Source organism: Amphiura filiformis, chromosome 4 (assembly GCF_039555335.1).
Source record: "Amphiura filiformis chromosome 4, Afil_fr2py, whole genome shotgun sequence".
Lineage (NCBI taxonomy): Eukaryota > Metazoa > Echinodermata > Ophiuroidea > Amphilepidida > Amphiuridae > Amphiura > Amphiura filiformis.
Genome location: NC_092631.1, coordinates 30,143,398 through 30,161,241, shown reverse-complemented (window position 1 = coordinate 30,161,241; position 17,844 = coordinate 30,143,398). Strand labels below are relative to the sequence as shown.

Sequence of the window (17,844 nt, the reverse complement as noted above, 5' to 3'; positions counted from 1 at the left end):
TTGTGCAGTGTAAAGCAGCCCATCATCTTCTCAATGAAATTTTGTCTGTGAATGTTTTGCAATCTCTAGTAGACCTCATATCTGATCCTGATACTGTTAATGAAATTATTATATTGATATTATCTGATGACAATGTAATTACACCTCCAAGTCCTCATCAATCGGGTGCATCTAAAACTTTGCAAGCAGGAAGCCAGCCAAAAGAACCTGTAAGTAGCAATAGGGACAATGGTGATGAGCTACCATCTTATGCAGAAGCTATCAATAGAACCTATGAAAAACATCAATCAAAAGTTCAACTTGAACAAACAGACACCAAAAAAACAGGCATGTGATGTAGACCCAAGTTTCAGTTGCACAAATGCCAGTCAAAACAGTACAGGGGTCCTTGACCGAGTATCACACCACCATGAAATCACTTCCCTGGGAAAAGCTTATCAGCAGGAAATATCAAGTGATAAGGACAAAGGTCATCAAAGTACAGACACAATGGATGGGAAGTCAACAGTTGGTAGTGTTTGCAATAGAGCATCACATGATGAAAGTGTACATGTTACACAATTAGATAAAAGTACCAGTACTGGCTTTTTAGCATCAACTCTTAACATTGCAGCATTGAGATTGAAAGATAAAATAGGAATTAAAGAGACCGATGGTGACAGTGGAAAGAGTGAAGAGGATTTGGTACCAGAAGCAAATGTTCATCACAAAGCATCCGATTTGTCCAGAAAGAGTAGCGGTGTCAGGTTTTCATATCTCCAAAGGCTTGGAATTCAAGGCATAAAACGTGTAAAGAGTGAAGAACAGTTACCTGCAGAACACAGAAAGGAATTAAAAAACGATTGTGAAAGTAAAAGACAAGAAGATGACCAAATGATTCCCAAACAAGATGACCAAATGATTCCCAAACAATCAGTAAATAATCCATTCCAGTCAAGTCAACCTTCACGAAAAGAACAACAAAGTCCTATCAGTACCAGCAGTTTTAGTTTCCCCATTCCTTTCACTTCTCTGGGACCAAGTTTGCCTGTTCTAAAACCTTCATCACCAAAGTCTCCAACCAAAATGAAAACAGAAAAGAAGTCCTCTGAATTTGCAATTGATGAGAAGATTTCAAATCTGAAGTTTGATCCTGTTCCAATGACAGCAATTGGTCCAAGCATTCCAGTTAAATCTGATTTCAAGGTTTATGATACCCGAACAGATAACACAGAGTCATCAGAGGGACGGATGAGTAGAAGCTCTTCTTCTAGTAGTTTTGCTAGTGTGACTTATGAAGATGATCAACAAAACATTCCTTTTGAAGAAATTGACCTTCAGTTTGCCTCAGGGTCATCAGAAATGTTGGGAATTAATGATACCAAGGAAAGTACAAAAATGAAACCATTGAAGGAAGCTGATATAGACAAGAGAAATGAAGATGGACTAGGTGTAAACAAATTTGAAGAGTACATTAGCCACAAACCAGAAACAACACCAGCAGAATTGCCTAATTTGTTGCCTAGTGGAATCGGTATGAATCCAGTGGGAAACTCAAGCAAACGTTTATCTTGGCAAGGTGATTTTACATTCCATGACAAGCAACAAGGTTGCCAGTCAGAGTTTGAAGTCCCCAAAGTGATATCTTCATCTGAAGCAAAAAGGCAGAACGTGTTAATCAGAGTATCACCAGATACAGAGATACCAAGACCAAGCAGACCTGATACTAAGAATGTGGCATTTCAACCGATAGCACCCGCTCCCTCCAACACCATCAGTCCCAAAAAGGGAGGTAACAGACCAGTATTAAACAGAAGCAAAACATCACCATCTCTGCTGAGTATCCAAGGAATGACCAAACAAGAAGTGGCAAGGTCAGAGGTCAGGTTGATGGAAGCCAAAGTAGGAAGATTTCACATAAGTGCAGTGACCATTCCTAGGACAGAAGTGATGAAAGATAGAAGTGGGAAGGAGTATGTTCTGTATTGCATCCAGGTGAGTGTATAGTGCCGTACTATTACGCTGACTTTCGTATTCGGCGAGGAGGACGATTTCGACCTCCTTGTTTGTTTACAAACAGAGAGGTAGACAAAGGGGCCTGTCAAACCTGTTCCGCTTGTCCAAATACTCAAGTATCAAAAGGATGGTCCACAATAGAGACTAAATCAGTGATTCAGGCAACATGAATAGGGGATTAAAAAACTGTGAAGTAGCACCATGTGCTTCTATTGTCCAATTTGCCATCAAGATTTCGAATGAAAACAGTTCAGAATTAATCATTTGTTCTGGGTCTGATTATTCGGACTAGTGAGTGTAAACATGAAATAACTACATCACAAAGGTCAGACTAGGGGAAATCCAGGGTTCAATTTACTTTGAACAATTTGTGTACACGTAGCAATTTTTAGCGAAAACATGATGTGCTTATGATATTCATATAAAGTGTTTACATTGTAAAAAATTGCTATACAAGCTGAAATTTCTAACATGTAGGCATAATTTTGTGATTGCCAGAGACTTCCTTTAAATGTTGTTCAGTGGTCTGTTCACGCTCTTTTTATGGTATCTGTCTAGAATTTTAATTAATTTTAAATAATTAATTATTATAATAAGTAAGTATTTTAAAAGTAAATGCATTTATTTTAATCTCATGATATTGAATTGATTTTGCAGTATGAAGTAACAGCCCAAGGAGTGCTACCAATGACAAGATCATCAGATGGTAATGTAGCTGGTGTGGTCACCAAGATAGTGAAGCGGCGCCACCGAGAGTTTGTCAACTTGCACTGCCGACTTGATGAGAATCTGAAGTTCAAGCAACTTTTGAAGGGTAATTATAGTGCATTTGTGTGAAAATATTTCACAATGACATGATTTATTGCATGTTTTTTAAAACATGTAAAAGTTGTTGTTGTTATTACTGATTAACATTTTGATACTGTCGGATGAATCCAGAAAGTTGTGCTCTGTTATGTGTTTACTCCCATGCATCCTGATAGTGATAACTACATTGTAGCATAAACACACTTGATGCTTGCTGTAAGAACAAGATATGTCATGGTAAGGGGTTGTGCAATAATTATGAGCCTATGGGGGGGTAAAATTTCCAGACAGCCTGCCAAAAATTGCTTGCTCCTTAAGCTTCCCCTCGGCCTGCCGGAAATTGCCTCTCGGCCCACCAAAAAATCTTTGCCCCCCCCCCACCCTTTACACATGCCAAATTTTTGCCAAAAATGTGCATATTAACGCATTTCTGTACTGTTTTCCTAGGTCTTTTTAGAGCATTTTATTTAAAAGGTGCCCCATGAATCTGTGCCAAAAACCCCTTGCCCCCCCCCCTCCCTTTCGGCTTGCCAAAAATTGCTTCTCCCCATCCCCTTTCGGCCCACCAAAAAATTCTTGCCCCCCCCTCAATTTTACCCTCCCCCCAGGCTCATAATTATTGCACAGCCCCTAATTGTTCTGTAAAATAATTTCCAACTCAACCAGTCAGGACAGCATTTATATGCTGAATGTATGTATTGCAAAGGGGAGGGGCAAGATGTTTTGGCAGGCCATTTTGAAATTTGCCTGGGGGGGGGGGGGGGGAGATAAATATTGTACAACCCCTAAATTCTAATACTTCACTTCTCAAATTGTAAAGATTGCCTAAATTATAGTTTGCCTATAGTTGACATTTAAAAGAATATACATTGTACAAAGTAGGCCCCTACTTACCATTGTTGTTCATGTTCACTACAGAGGTACATGACTGGGTACATGTAAGTTGCTAAATTAAGGGTGGTGGTAGCATTATGGATCATGTCACCAGTTTTAATTTTAATTTTTATAGTTTTGGCATTGTTGCATAGATGAACTGAAAGTCTGAAACATTACAAAAAATATATGATTTACATACATGTACATATATGTAGGATTTAAGGACATGCAGCTTTGACTTTAACCAAAGAGTCATGTGGCATTTGAGCTAGGCTACTTGCTGCTACCTGATTATGTTCTGTAGAGTCCAAACAAACTTCCCAAAGTGTTTATTGCCAATGATGTCACTTGAAGTAAATAAGTACGGTACCCATTTTGCGAAATCTATTGCCTGGGTGAAACACGCTCTGATCTTACTGATATTTCAGCACAATACATGTAGTAGCATGTACATTGGGAAAATTCCAAGTCCAAAAAAAGTTGTTTTCATCCCACCCTTATATGTAAATGTATACACTCTTCAATGTCTTCCAATTTTGTTTCTTTTTATCTGCATGTAGGTGTTAGGGATCCACCCAGGAGAATGGGTGTTGGCCTAGCCTTTGGAGTTGTCAGTAAAACAGTGTATGAACACAGAAGAATATCATTACAGCATTACCTACAGGTTGGTTCATCACCAATGATATATTACTTTAAATACTAAGAACCGGAGGGGGACAAAATGTCCAAATCATTCTGCTGACAGGCCTGCAGATAGAAATATTGTCTGCCAACTAAAATTGTTTGTTGTTGACCCCAATTATTTTTTACCCAGGGCACTTCTAAAAAGTCGGGGGAGGGGACCAAAAATTTCTTGAATTTATATTTGTTTTCATTGCTATTGGTTATACAACAATGTCCAATATGTACCACCAAATGAAACCTTTTTTTTTCACTTTTTGTGCAGTTTGCCCAAACATCTTGTTTTTGAGCTCAATTGTAAATTTTCACATGATGTTGAGTAAACCTACTTATTAAGCCACAGGAAACCAATCTGGGCATGCATCAATTATCATTGGCTGCAACATTTATTTTACATTTACTCTCTGTTTTTATTATTTTGAATTGATCAGGCAGAAAAGGGTTGTCTTCTCTTAACATACACATATTATCATTTTATTGAAATTTCAGCTTTCTGTAAAACCTCTACAGACTTTGTAGAAAAACTGGAATGTTTGTATTTTGTCAATTTTCCAGTGGAAAAATTAATTTACATTGTTTTGTTTTTAGCAACTCATAAACCAACCTATGTTGGGACACAGTGAAGAGATTGCAGAATTCCTGGCCCTAGGAGGGGATGCACACATTGAATTTGTGAAGAAACGCACAGACATAGCACCAAAGATTGATCAGGTATGTGAGAGAATGCAAACGAATTATGACAGGTAGGTGTGGAGTTTGAGTTACGGTTCGCTATCTCTAAGGTTCAGCTATCACTAATTTCAAATAAGGTTCGCTATAGCGGTCCTTATTTAAAATTAGAGATAGCGGACCTTATTTGAAATTAGAGATAGCGGACCTTATTTAAAATTAGAGATAGTGGACCTTATTTAAGATTAGTGATAACGAACCTTAGGTATAGCGAACCTTAATCGAAATTAGTGATAACGAACCTTAGAGATAGCGAACCTTAATTAATTAGGGATAGCGAACCTGAAACAAAATTAGTGATAGCGAACCTTAGGTATAGCGGATCTTTATTGGAATTAGTGATAACGAACCTTAGAGATAGCGAACCTTCAATAAATTAGTGATAGCGGACCTTATTCAAAATTAGTGATAGCGAACCTTGTTTTAAATTAGTGATATCGAACCTTAGAACTAGCGAACCTTATTCTAAATTAGTGATATCGAACCTTAGAAGTAGCAGACCTATTTTTAGGTATAGCGACCCCTTTTCTTTATTAGAGATAGCGGGATTCTGATCTCCATAGACTTTACACGTTAGTGATAGCGAACCTTAGAGATAGCGAACCTTAGAGATAGCGGACCTTAGAGATAGCGGGATGTCACCGGAGTTTGTGATGTGACAATTATGACCCATGCACTTTTAAGCTTTCAGCGGTAGTGCATAGGAGAACACTTACCTTCCTTGCTTGAAATAGCACCTCAAATTTGACCTAAATGTGTAATAAATTTTTGCACCTTCCTCTATCCACGTTTCAGACAACATAAACATAATTGTGAGCCATTTTAGTCTTAGAATCACACATATTGGTGTGTTTCCGGTACAGTAATTGTGGAGGCGAGTCAGGGGGACAATGTTTTCCCCTGGGAAATTTTCCCTTCTGTGCTACTGATTATAATTGAGTGGCCCAGTATAAAAACGGCCCATGACACATTTTTGAAAAATAGAGGGCGCTGTTGAAAAATGTCAAAGGTCACCAAAGGTCATCCATACAAACATAACACATCATGAATGTAACCCGGGAATGCTGTCAATTTAATCTTTTAAGCATCAAATTTCTTATGTATTTTATTGAACATTCGTACATTCGTTACAGTGCCGATTTCTCCCAATGACGAAAAATGTATTGTATTATTCCAAGGTCATTGATGGATGTCCAGCTGTATACAACATTATATTTTCCTCACAGGCCTTTATTCATAACCGTGCACTGTGATTTGATCAAACACATCACAGGAGAGCACTTTTACTGCAATATTGGGTCAAGCTCCGTAACACATTCTACGCATAGCATTCATGCAATGCATGTATTTACAAATGTATGTGTACCTGCTCCACCTTGAGGTGAACAACTTAAAATGTGTGGGCAAAAAAGTGATATTTTCTCTTTAAATCACACTTATTTGTGGTAATATATAGAAAAGAAATAAAGGGTGTAGCATTACCCTTTACACCCAAATAATGTGTCCTCAGCAGTAAAAATGTTTAAATAATGGGTTCGGCTGCGCATATTTACATCTTTACTGCCTCGGACACATTATTTGGATGTTACAGGATACTGGATTACAGGATACTTTTTTCTTAAATCAAGCAAATATATATGAGATATTGCTCAAAGTCATATCACATCTGTTGTGAGGGCAATATGCTGTGACAAGGCAAATTGTGATGCTATCTCCTGCATCTGTTATATCAATGACAGCATGTGTTTCTAAAGATGAGTTGTTATGTCTGTATGCATGTCGGATAGAACAATCAAATGCTTTTGAATAAAAGTGAGAAGACAGGGGAAACAAATGGACTGACTGTGTGATTGTTTTCTGTACCTTCCCCTGAGCATATTATTACAATGTTAACACAAGCTGAAAATACAGTGGTTCTAAGTAAACAAAATCAGCCAAACTGACTAAATTAACCTAATGTTTGTTCTTTGAACCACTTTTTGAGATCATCTGATTTGTACAATTCACAGTTTCTACAATGGGCAGTACCCAGTATTGTGAGCACTATGAAGAATGCTGTCCCACGTGCTGTTGTGGATCTTGGAACAGGTGCACAGATGCTGTCTCCTCCTGGATCACCTAAGAGCCAAAGACGGCAGAAGGGACGAGACATTACTGGTGCATTGCTTGGAACAAGAGATGGGGCTTTTTCTCCTACACCACTTGATAACTTAGATATGGAATGGGTGCACGACAACTCAAGGCTGCAAACAAGAACACTCGTAAGTTTATAATTTTGAATCAGTTAAAACATGCAATAATTTAATATCTGAATATTAATATCAGGAATCAGAATTTTGGGTAAGTTAGTGTACACATACAAATTTCATAAATTTCAATTGAATGAACACAGCTTTCAACAGCTGTACATTGTATGCGACCCAACCGTGATCATATATCGTGTATTTCAAACTACAATGCGAATACACTTTCTTGGATGCAATAATTAAAATACTAACCAGTCACTTGTCCTCCCTCACAAAAATTCTAGTAACTCCACTGATCTCTATATGCTTTGCCACCTAATCATATTAAAGGGTGGAATAGTGCAAATCTAATAGTCATGCTTTCCAGCAGGCAGCCAATCCAATAGGTCTACTGAGACATGCCTGTATTTCTATTGGAATCATGGAGGATTAATGAGTACATTCAAATATATTCATGTCAGTACACACAAGTGCACCCTGTTGACATGAGCATTGGCCAATAATATATTATCATGATTGTCCCCATAGTTTACTTACAAATTTGTTTCATGATATTGGGATTACGTTCTGGTGCTTTAATATTTTGATGTCACAGACTCAGGTTCAGTCAGCTGCACATTTGTTCCTTGAAGATCACCATGACAGAGAAACAGAGCCCAAGGCAGACAGAATCCAAAAACCGTATCCAATAAAGCCTATCGACCTTGGACCTCGTTTTGAAGGTGACGGATGTGATGCCACAGAACTTGCTGAAGGTGAAGCAACAAAGGTACCACAGACCTTGCCATTGGAAGAGATTGAACTCTTAGATAAGATTATGGCTTTGCTAACTGAAGCTATGCATGGACAAGGTCAGCCATCTTGGATTCTAGATGAGAGGTTACAGAAAGTTGTGTGTGTTGTTGTAGGGAAACCCTTGGACAGGTAAGAATGTGATCATAAAAGGTCATTAAACAATCAAGAAAAGCTTTACAAATGGGCTTCCTAAACTCAGTATCACAAATGAGCTGAATTCCAGTATGCTCTGTGATCATAAATGCTGAATGTGATGGACTAAGGTGGCTCCTGGACACCACACATTAGATCCTCTTTAAGTAATCATATTTTTTTGTAATTAATCCTCTTGCACAGGTTTAATTCCAAAAACATGGCTTTGCATATTATTGCAAGCAGAATTTGTTACAAATTGGCATATCTACAATATGGGCGTGTTCACACTATGCCTGTTTTGCCCTGGGTCCCGGGTCAATTGTAGTGTGAACAGAAATTCACTGTTTGACCCGCATTACTATAAGTAAACGCAATCATTATCACCCCTTTTCTATTGTTTCTGTCTGCACTGGGAAAAGAATGATTCAGTTCTTTGGCAATAAAATCAATAAACATCTATTCCTGAGATAAGAAAGTTATTTTCATGCAAACAAATTACTAGTATTATCGAATCAAGAAGTAACAATTATTTTTGTGAGTTTTTAACCCAAAACAGCTACAAGAAGCAACTACATGTAGATACATAACATAAGGTGGAATTAGAAAATAAAATTTAAAATATTAGCATAATTAGGCCGGGAGCCTGTTATATATACCGGTGATAGTCAATGACAGAATATGTATACGCCTGCATCATCAGTAGGCTTAGGTAAAATAATCAACCCGGGTCAATTTTCTTCATGAGAGTGGCTATAGTGTGAACAGAAATTTTTTGAACCCGGGACCCGGGTACAACCCGGATTAACTCGGGTCCCTGGTAAATAATTCATATGTGAACATGACCTATGAGTGAAATATCACACTTGAGTCTGATTTCAACTAGACATACCCTACAAATGTAATAGCAACATTTGTATCCATTCACTCTTTTCTGAACATTTCTCTGTGCTCTTTTGCTTCCCCTTTTTTCCTTCCTGTTTTGAGGGATAACTTGTGTGCCACTGAAAGGTTTACAGTGAGGGTGCCCTGGATTGTTGACTTGCAGGTGCTGTGGTGTGACTTACCATGCACCATACTGGTATTAAATGTTTACACATGCACTATTCTATTTGACTTTGTCCAATCATCATCATCATACACCAGATGCACATTTGCGACATGTGTATTGAAGATATGAGTACATTTGTATAGTATTAAAAGTAATATTTATTTGTAAGTACCAGAAAATAATGAATAAACAAGTGAATGAAATACTAATCAAATAGTGATTATGTCAATGCTTAAGTTGATATTCTTAGCATGTATGCGTATTTTGGGGCGCCAGCCCCGGGTAAAAGCAGGGGCGGCAAAAGCGAAGGGCGGTGGAAGAAGAAGGCGGCAAGAACAGGGGGCAAAAACTAAGGGCGGCAAAAAGAATTAGTAAATAAAAAGGGCGGAAAAATGTGATAAAGCATAAAAAAATTTAAAAAAATGGTACTACATGTATACATCTAAATGTGCTGCTTTTAGGGCGCTAGCGCCTGAAACCCTTTTTTTTTTTTTTTTTTTTGCTCTTCACTTTTTCAAACGACCGAGAAAAAAATTAGGTCAACCTTTTCGGGCTGTTGAGGAAGGGCGGCAAAATTGAATTTTCTTCAGCCCCCCGGGGTTGGGGCGGCCACGGTACGCCACTGCTTAGAGTTACTCTCATTATCCAAATGATTATGATGTGGCTTGATATATCATGTCATAATTCCATAATGTTTGTTACAGGTGGATAGGTGAGCAAATAGAATCTCTGGTATCAGAGCAGTGGTGTGCTTACTATCTTACCTTAATACAAGATGCTATATGGCCTAATGGACAGCTAATTGACAGCACAGTGGCAAGGACAGATGAGGAAAAAGAACACATGAGAAAAGAAGCTCTACAGTGCCTTATTGATATACTACCTGGTAAGTCAAGCTGAGTAATTATGTCCCGGGGGTGGTACTCAAGTTTGGTTTTGGTAGGGACGTGCCGCTGAGATTTTGGAAGTAGACCCATAAATATACCAATTTTTCAAGAAATTTGGACCCATTGATATACCAAAAGTCAAAATTTTCGGCCGAATTTACCCAAAATTGTCTTAGTTTTTACAAATTTTCCCAAAAGTTTGGGAAAATTTTGGCTAGATTAAGGAAAAATTGGGCTGTTTTCCGAAAAAAATTAGAAAATTTTGAAAAAGGACCCATTCATATACCAAAATAGGCTTTGAAAAAGGGGTCATTGATATACCAGAAGGCTGAAAATGCTACCCATGTTTATGCACGTCCCAGTATGGTAATTTGTACTGAGTACCCTCCCCGAAATTATGTCAACAAAAATAGGTCTTTATGTTTTGTATATTTTACAGAAAGTCTTTGCTACTAGACCTCATCAATATGCCAAAGTGTTGTAATGCCTAGCTTTTGGTTACTGTTGGTAGCTGGTGGAATGCGTGTTGACTGATACATCAATAATCCAGTTGAGGACTTTGACATGTTTGAAATTATTTTATTAAATGTATATTGTGTTATGCTTCAAATGTTTCTATAATCAAAGACAGAATGTAAAAGACAATAGTTTGCATCTGACATCATCTGTTAATCAAACTCAGGCATGGTCTGTTTACGAGTGTTGCGATGATAGAGTTTCTGAAAGCAGCGGTTAAAACAGTGTGCCTTATGGTTAATTTTGCACCTTCAAACATGCAAACTGTCTCAATGTTAAGTCTTAGTAATAGCTGGTAATAGGATACTTTCTTTCCTGAAAGCACTATATCAATAATGCCTAGAAAAGTACTTTAATTTTTCTTCATTTTCTGTGATTCCTTTTCTCCAATCGGCACCAGATGATTCAACCTTCCTTTCATGCGGTACTTACTCCCTATTCCAGATAAATACAGAACTAATTTTTGGGGGATTAAAAAAATATAATCCTGTTTTGGCAAGTGAAACATAGCTAAATCCTAATCCTTTAGTTAGTCCTAACTAGCAATAAAAGTCAAATTTGAATGGTTGGCCAATTTTTGGAAATAAGGGCCAAAAACAGTGGGAGCAGCATGGCACACTGGTTAAGGTCTTTGCCTTTGGTGCAAGAGGTCCCGGGTTCAATTCCCTGCAGGACCAAAAAAAAAATTAATTCCGCTCTCCCCGTGGCTCATCTGATAATGGCAGGGCAGATGACCCATGACAAAAGACCTTGTTACAGTTGGTTCCGATCAAGGTGATAAGCCCGATTGTTTGATACATTTGACTGTCCTGCAAAAATTCCCCGACCAGCTATCTACGGCGACCCCCTTCGTTCACCAGGTCACTTGTGCCTGGCCGAAGTTTCGTCAGCGTTATCTCCTAGATTTCAGCTGTTAATGCCTAGATATGCACAACATAAAAAAAAAGAAACGTTCATTTTTAGAGTGTTTTTTGTTTTTTTTTTCCTTTTTATAACTCATTTAATTAAAGTAATGCAGAAAAGTGAAAATTGGAGCAAAATTTTGGTATATACTCAAGATTTGAATGCTTAGACTTGTTCCAAGTCTTTGAATTTTGTGACTCAATTGTCAGAAAACATGCCGAAAATGCATGTTTTTGGCGCTCTTTTTTCAAAAAATTAGTAAACTAGTGAACTTTTTCTTTTATCTCCAGTTAGGACTAAATGAATGATTATGATTGAGCTATGTTTCATTTGGCAGAAGTTGATAATATATTTTTAATCCCAGAAAATTAGTACTGTGGGAGTAATGGGGAGTAATACCAATCAAGGGCAATGGGGAGTCTTTTTAAAGGAAATCTGTACCATAAACTAATCAATGGCTAATATAGTTATATACCCCTAAATTAAACATACCAGACGGTCTATATGAATTTCGGAATATTCCTAACAAAGAAAAAGCACTTTTAATCCTTCGTTTCTGCGATTCATGGAAGCTGCCATGATAGCTGAGCTTGCGAATCCTTTCTGCCACAAGCGGTAGTGTAACCTTTCACACAGACCCATGGCGTAGTGTGTGTTGCTATGGCATTCGCATGACCCCACAGCTTAATTTTGGTTTTTAGTGCTGTTTTTACTTTTCGTTCTCAAAAGACATTGTTGATCATAAACATTACTTAAAATACATTTTTTTATGTTCTTCTGTAGTTTTATGGGTAAAAATTGTCGCGTTTTCTTTTGAACGAATGTTGAATCTGAACTTTGGTAGTATTCGCTTTGTGTCACCAAAGTTCACGAGGGACGAGGCTGGTGGCACGGATTTCGCTGGTTTCAAAATCGGGGTACCGTTACAGCGTAATAAAATACATCGGGTATCAATATGGCCGCCAACATGGATTACAAACTGATCGTTGATTGTCGTAAGGAATTAAGAATTTCTCCTTTATTTGGACGTACATGTATGTACATTATAACCCTGGTTTAGACTTACCTTGCTACCATTTATAATCCAATCATCTCCATCTTTGACTGCATATGTTTTGATGCCTTGGAGATCACTGAAATGGAAAAATTACAGCATTAGTAATAAATAGTATAAAATCCTACCAAAAAGTTGCCGACAGAATTCAGGGTTTAGAAGTCTGTTATGCTCTCACTGAGAATCCTCTCTGATTGAGCCTAATTAAACAAACAATAAACCCATATGGGTGTAAATATAGACAAAAATAGATGAAAGTAGCAAGAAATAAAAGAATCCTGAGGGATCCACAACCTCTGACTTTGAAAAGTCACAAATTAAAACAGACTTGCAGTGTGAAATTGTTTAGCCTAAGAATTCCACTTACCCAAAGTGATCGACATTCCCAGTTGGCACAGGTTAGGATTTCAACGTTGCTTCAACCTCACCTGATTTCAACCTAGTTAAAGCTTGGTTGAAATCAGGCTTTTACAGCAAAGCAAACACTAGTTTTCAGGTAAACAGTACAGCATGTGAGTAATATGTGACAGTGTAAAATATGACAATATTAAGGGGTATGACTTGCCACCCTTTTGACCTGCCAAAAACCGCTTGCCTCCCCCTTTCGACCTGCCAAAATATGCTTGCCCCCCTTTTGGCCTGCCAAAAAACTTTGCCCCCCCCCCCTCCCATATAATTCACCACCATCGGGGTACCCATAATCATTGCAAGACCCCTATAAATGATTGTTTGCTTAAGGCCCTTCACATTTGATTATTAGTTTCCTGTTGATGATTTTGAAATGGGGACGAGGTGACTTTTAATTATTAATTATCTTTTATTGTCTTTATTTAGTTTGAACTATTACAAGCAACTATTGACTCGTTTTGACTAGAGTGGGCATTTAATTATTTCACAACAATATTTGATTTTATAAATAAGTGAAGGTGGAGTTGTTCTCTTTGTTCACATTATTGTTGATATTATTACAGTCAGAAAATGGCAAGTGGAAGTAGTTGAAAGTTATTTTAAAGGAGAAAATTGAAATAAAAATAAAATAATTAATTATTTTGAGATTTTCAATTTTGGATGTGGGCGGTAAACAGGAAACTAATAATCAAGTGCGAAGGGCCTAAAATAATACTAGATAGTTAGAACAACCAATTCGCTACATATTGATACCAAAATGAATTCATTATCATCAGTAAAAGTTGGGCTATTGTGGTTTGTATGTTTTGTCTATCTACCTGACAACTAATGGTTGTTTTGTTTAAAATAATTAATACTAGAAAGTTAGAACAACCAATTAGCTACATACTGATTTTATTATATCATCAGTAAAACTTGAGTTATGGTAGTTTGTATGTCCCCTACCCATTATCATAATTTATGCTGTTACACATAGAAACCCAGGATGGAAACTTAACATTTTCTCACATTTTATGTCTATCTACCTGACGACTAATGTTTTCTTTGGTTTGCCTGATATCGTAATATTTTATGCTGTTGCATGTGGAAACATAACTTTTCTAACATTCTTGGTTTATTTTTTGATAAATATTGGTTACTCACAACCCACACACATAAATATTCAAAACATTACATCAATGGAAAAATATTTTGTTGGTTCAGACTGCATCAGTGACATGTATTCCAAAAAATACACCCCAATACACTGTATTATACGCCAACCCCACATCTCACCCATACACTTCACACTTGCCACCAAACACACCCACTTAAGGGTAGACGAGGCATTGTTGGTCGAAGCAACCTAAAAATCGATTTTCATTATCTAGATCAATATATTATTGAAAAATAACACCTTGATATTTTGCAAAAGTTCATTCTACAAATCGTATACTTTACAAACTTGCTTAATTTATTGTTGTTAATGAGTTATGTATAAGTTTTACAAAAGTGTTGTTGTTTCAGCCCTCTTTACAACGTATAAACTAAAGAACCGCAGCACCTATAAAAGTATATCTGTGATATATTAATTCTTCTACACACTCGCTATGAATTGAGCAATGCAGTTTTTGCCAAAGCTCACTACCATTCGTAAGATGCTGTGAACTACCAAATCACAACAGTTAAAAATAATTAATAACCTTAAAGGGCATTTCGTGATCCACAGCCTCATCCCCCACTTTTCTCAAAAAAAGTTGAGATTTTTATATCACTGGAAACCTCTGGCTACATAATGTTTATGTACAAAATATTTCTTGCAGATTAATTCGTTTTGCAAAGATATCGTAAAATTTGAATTTCGTTCTGGTGCACCAGAACAAAATTACAACGTGTTGTCTATGGAGCAGTGTAATACACATAATCATGCATAACTCGCAAACGCATAAAATCAGAATCAACTGAAATTTTGGGAATAGGCTTTTTTCGTGGATATGTACTGAAAACGCGTCATAAAAAGAGGATGCCAGGATCACTAAATCCTCCTTTAAACCGGCACAAAAGCAAACACGCACATAAATTTTTGAACCGTCAATGTTTGCATAGACATGTTTGACGTGAAAAACAAAACTAAAAAATGGAAACCAAAAAATTGGGTAGTACTTTGATTTGAAGGTAGTATCACATCATACACACACACCCTACATGTATATAAGCTTGGGACTTTTACTGTTTGTCGTTTTTATTATTACTGCAACTATATAGCCATTGATTAGTTTATGGTACAGATTTCCTTTACTTGTGTCTTTGATTTATACCTCTACCTTATATCATCCAGGTTACCTACAGCAAGTCATAGGACAAGATAAGTGGAAAGCCTGTATGGAAGTCATGTTAGACTCATTACAAGACCCACAACTCAACAGGTAATTAATGTCATGTCATTTTGAAGTCATGTTAGACTCATTACAAGACCTGTCTCGTAGTTGAATCAGCTTGTAACTCAAAAACTCATAATCCAGTCAAGTAGGATGAGATGAAATTATTTTGACAGACTTCAGAGTACAGGTGCTTATGCATGACATACCTCAAATATGTGCATTGGTTTAAAAAGTAGGGCTACATCCTTTGTGTTGCATGCCAAATATTACAAATTTGAGGTAGTTGTAATACTGCAACTTCTGTACATGTAAACTATGTATTTTCTGAATGTTTTTGAATTAAGGATCTTATATTTGTTCTAATTAAAGGTACATGTATATAGGGTGGTATCACATACCTCATGATCAAACTGAAATAAATATCAATGTTTAATTATGGATTCATTGCAGTTCTCAGGGTTGACTTCTTATTTTTCCCTAATAATGATTTTCCCAATTCCCAATTTTACCTCAATGTAGCCTAGTTTGTTAGTAAATGTGGGTAAAAGTTGTAAAAACTCATTTTGTTTACTTTGTGTATATCAATGGGTCCCAAATTTACTGAAAGATTGGTATGATAGTGATGAGTCCTCTGGTTTGTGTGTTTGACTGCCTTATTTAAGTGAAAATAAGCATGGTGCCAGACCAGCATTTAACTGTTTTGTTTGTCTGTCTGTTTGTTTGTTTCAGACATTTGGTGTATACCCTGTTGGATCTACTTCTTGAAGCCGTAGCAACTGAAATTACTCAACATGAATTCCAAGAGACTTTGTTGAACTCAAACACTAGTCTTTCATAAACGCTGCCTACAGGAACAAAATATTTGTATCACAACATAAATCTGGTGCTGCTGAATTTTAAATGCATGTATAGGAAATTAGGAAGCAATGTTTATATTTAAGGGCAAAAGATCAGAATCTGTGCAAACTCCTAAATTGAATAGGCATTACCAGCATTCTTAGCATTAATAAGTTTAACAGTTTGGAAAATGTTTGTGAGTAGAGTTTGACAATTTGAAAACCAAAGTGTTGAAGAACCTGTACTGAGCTTTGCACATTGTATGCAAAGTAGCTGTTATTATGTGATTTACAATTGGTAAGCAAAGATTGACAAAATTATATTGGTGATAATTTGGCATTTTCTATTTAAATTTTGATTAATTAAATCATGTCAACCAGAAAAACTCACTTTTTGGTTAGAGTCTCTGACATTGTTGCAACCAAAACCTTGGCCATCGGCTAAGTGGATGACCTAGGATCGTCCGATATCAATCACTGATGAAGTTGCTTGATGACCCAATCCCAACCATGTCACAGATTAACTTAACACCCCCGCTCCTGTTGAGGGACAGTTGTTCGGCTCCAGACATCCATCATTTTCAAGCAAATTGTTATACTCTATTAAGATCGCAGGATCACATTCAGCAACTTCCATAAGGCACAGTCACCACAAAGTACCAACTTCCCAAGATAAGGGAATTTGTCACTTTTGCAACCATCATTTACAGCATGTGGTGGTTGACATGTAGCGTTGCTGTTGATGCGCCATGGAATAACCTTAACTTGTACGAGCAGTTGCTGTTGCATTCAGATGTGAATTCTAGTACTTCTAGAAGCGCTGTCAAAGCCATGAAGCGCCATTTGTGGTATCTCACAGAAGAAATGATTCCACTTGGGCTCTTTTGAAAAAGTGATGAACTGTCCAAACTGACAACGTCATCAATGTCAAAACTGACCACTACCCGCAAGATTTTGTGAGACAGGTGAATCATTACCACTTGAATTGGTGCGTCTATGTTGGGACATGCGACTCTGCAGGGGTTGGCCGGTTTTGCCTGTGTAAAGTTCTTTGTACTCTTGATCTTCAGCTCCTCAATGGACACCACAAGCTGCACCACTTATATGGCCCTTTAGGTTGCTTGCCCTTTGGGTACACAACGAATACTGCAAGTCATCAAGCAACTTCCTCGGCAATTGACCTCGGATGATCCTAGGTCATCCACCCAGTTGTAGGCCAACGGTTTTGTCCGCAACTTCGGTGATAACATCTAACCAAAAAGTGAGTTTTTCTGGTTTACATTAATCACAATTTAAACATTTGCAAGATGATGGAGAGTATACACACCGTCGTTTTATCTTTTCAGTTTCAGTTTCCGTATCCGTAATAGTTTTTGTAAGTCATTGTTATTCTGAAGTGGTAGTCTCCCAGGTATGACCAATCTTTTATTCTAGCCTTTTGTTAGTTACTGAAAATTTGAAGCTCGTGAATTTCAGTTTTCGTTTTGGTAAGTTATATTGATTTTTACATAAAACCTTGAGATGTGCGGTTGGGTGCCAATCTAGACAAAAGAAGAGTCTAAATTTTA

At 37.2% G+C, this 17,844-nt stretch overlaps 1 protein-coding gene across 1 annotated transcript; it reads left to right on the top strand.

The window, feature by feature from the left end:
- Positions 1-101: 101 nt before the first annotated feature.
- Positions 102-17,573, top strand: LOC140150788 (uncharacterized). Its single transcript, XM_072172907.1, has 9 exons — positions 102-1,974; positions 2,653-2,809; positions 4,239-4,342; positions 4,948-5,070; positions 7,098-7,349; positions 7,930-8,258; positions 10,017-10,198; positions 15,398-15,485; positions 16,170-17,573. Exons 1-9 carry the CDS (start codon positions 229-231, stop codon positions 16,276-16,278), a joined length of 3,090 nt encoding a protein of 1,029 aa, XP_072029008.1. The 5' UTR covers positions 102-228; the 3' UTR covers positions 16,279-17,573.
- Positions 17,574-17,844: the final 271 nt, after the last annotated feature.

Excerpts from the sequence above, each read along its gene's own strand:
- LOC140150788 (XM_072172907.1), top strand. The coding sequence starts at position 229 with ATGGTGATGAGCTACCATCTTATGCAGAAGCTATCAATAGAACCTATG. Across the intron at positions 4,343-4,947 it reads CATTACAGCATTACCTACAG|CAACTCATAAACCAACCTAT; the intron begins GTTGGTTCATCA and ends TTTTGTTTTTAG. Across the intron at positions 8,259-10,016 it reads GTAGGGAAACCCTTGGACAG|GTGGATAGGTGAGCAAATAG; the intron begins GTAAGAATGTGA and ends TGTTTGTTACAG.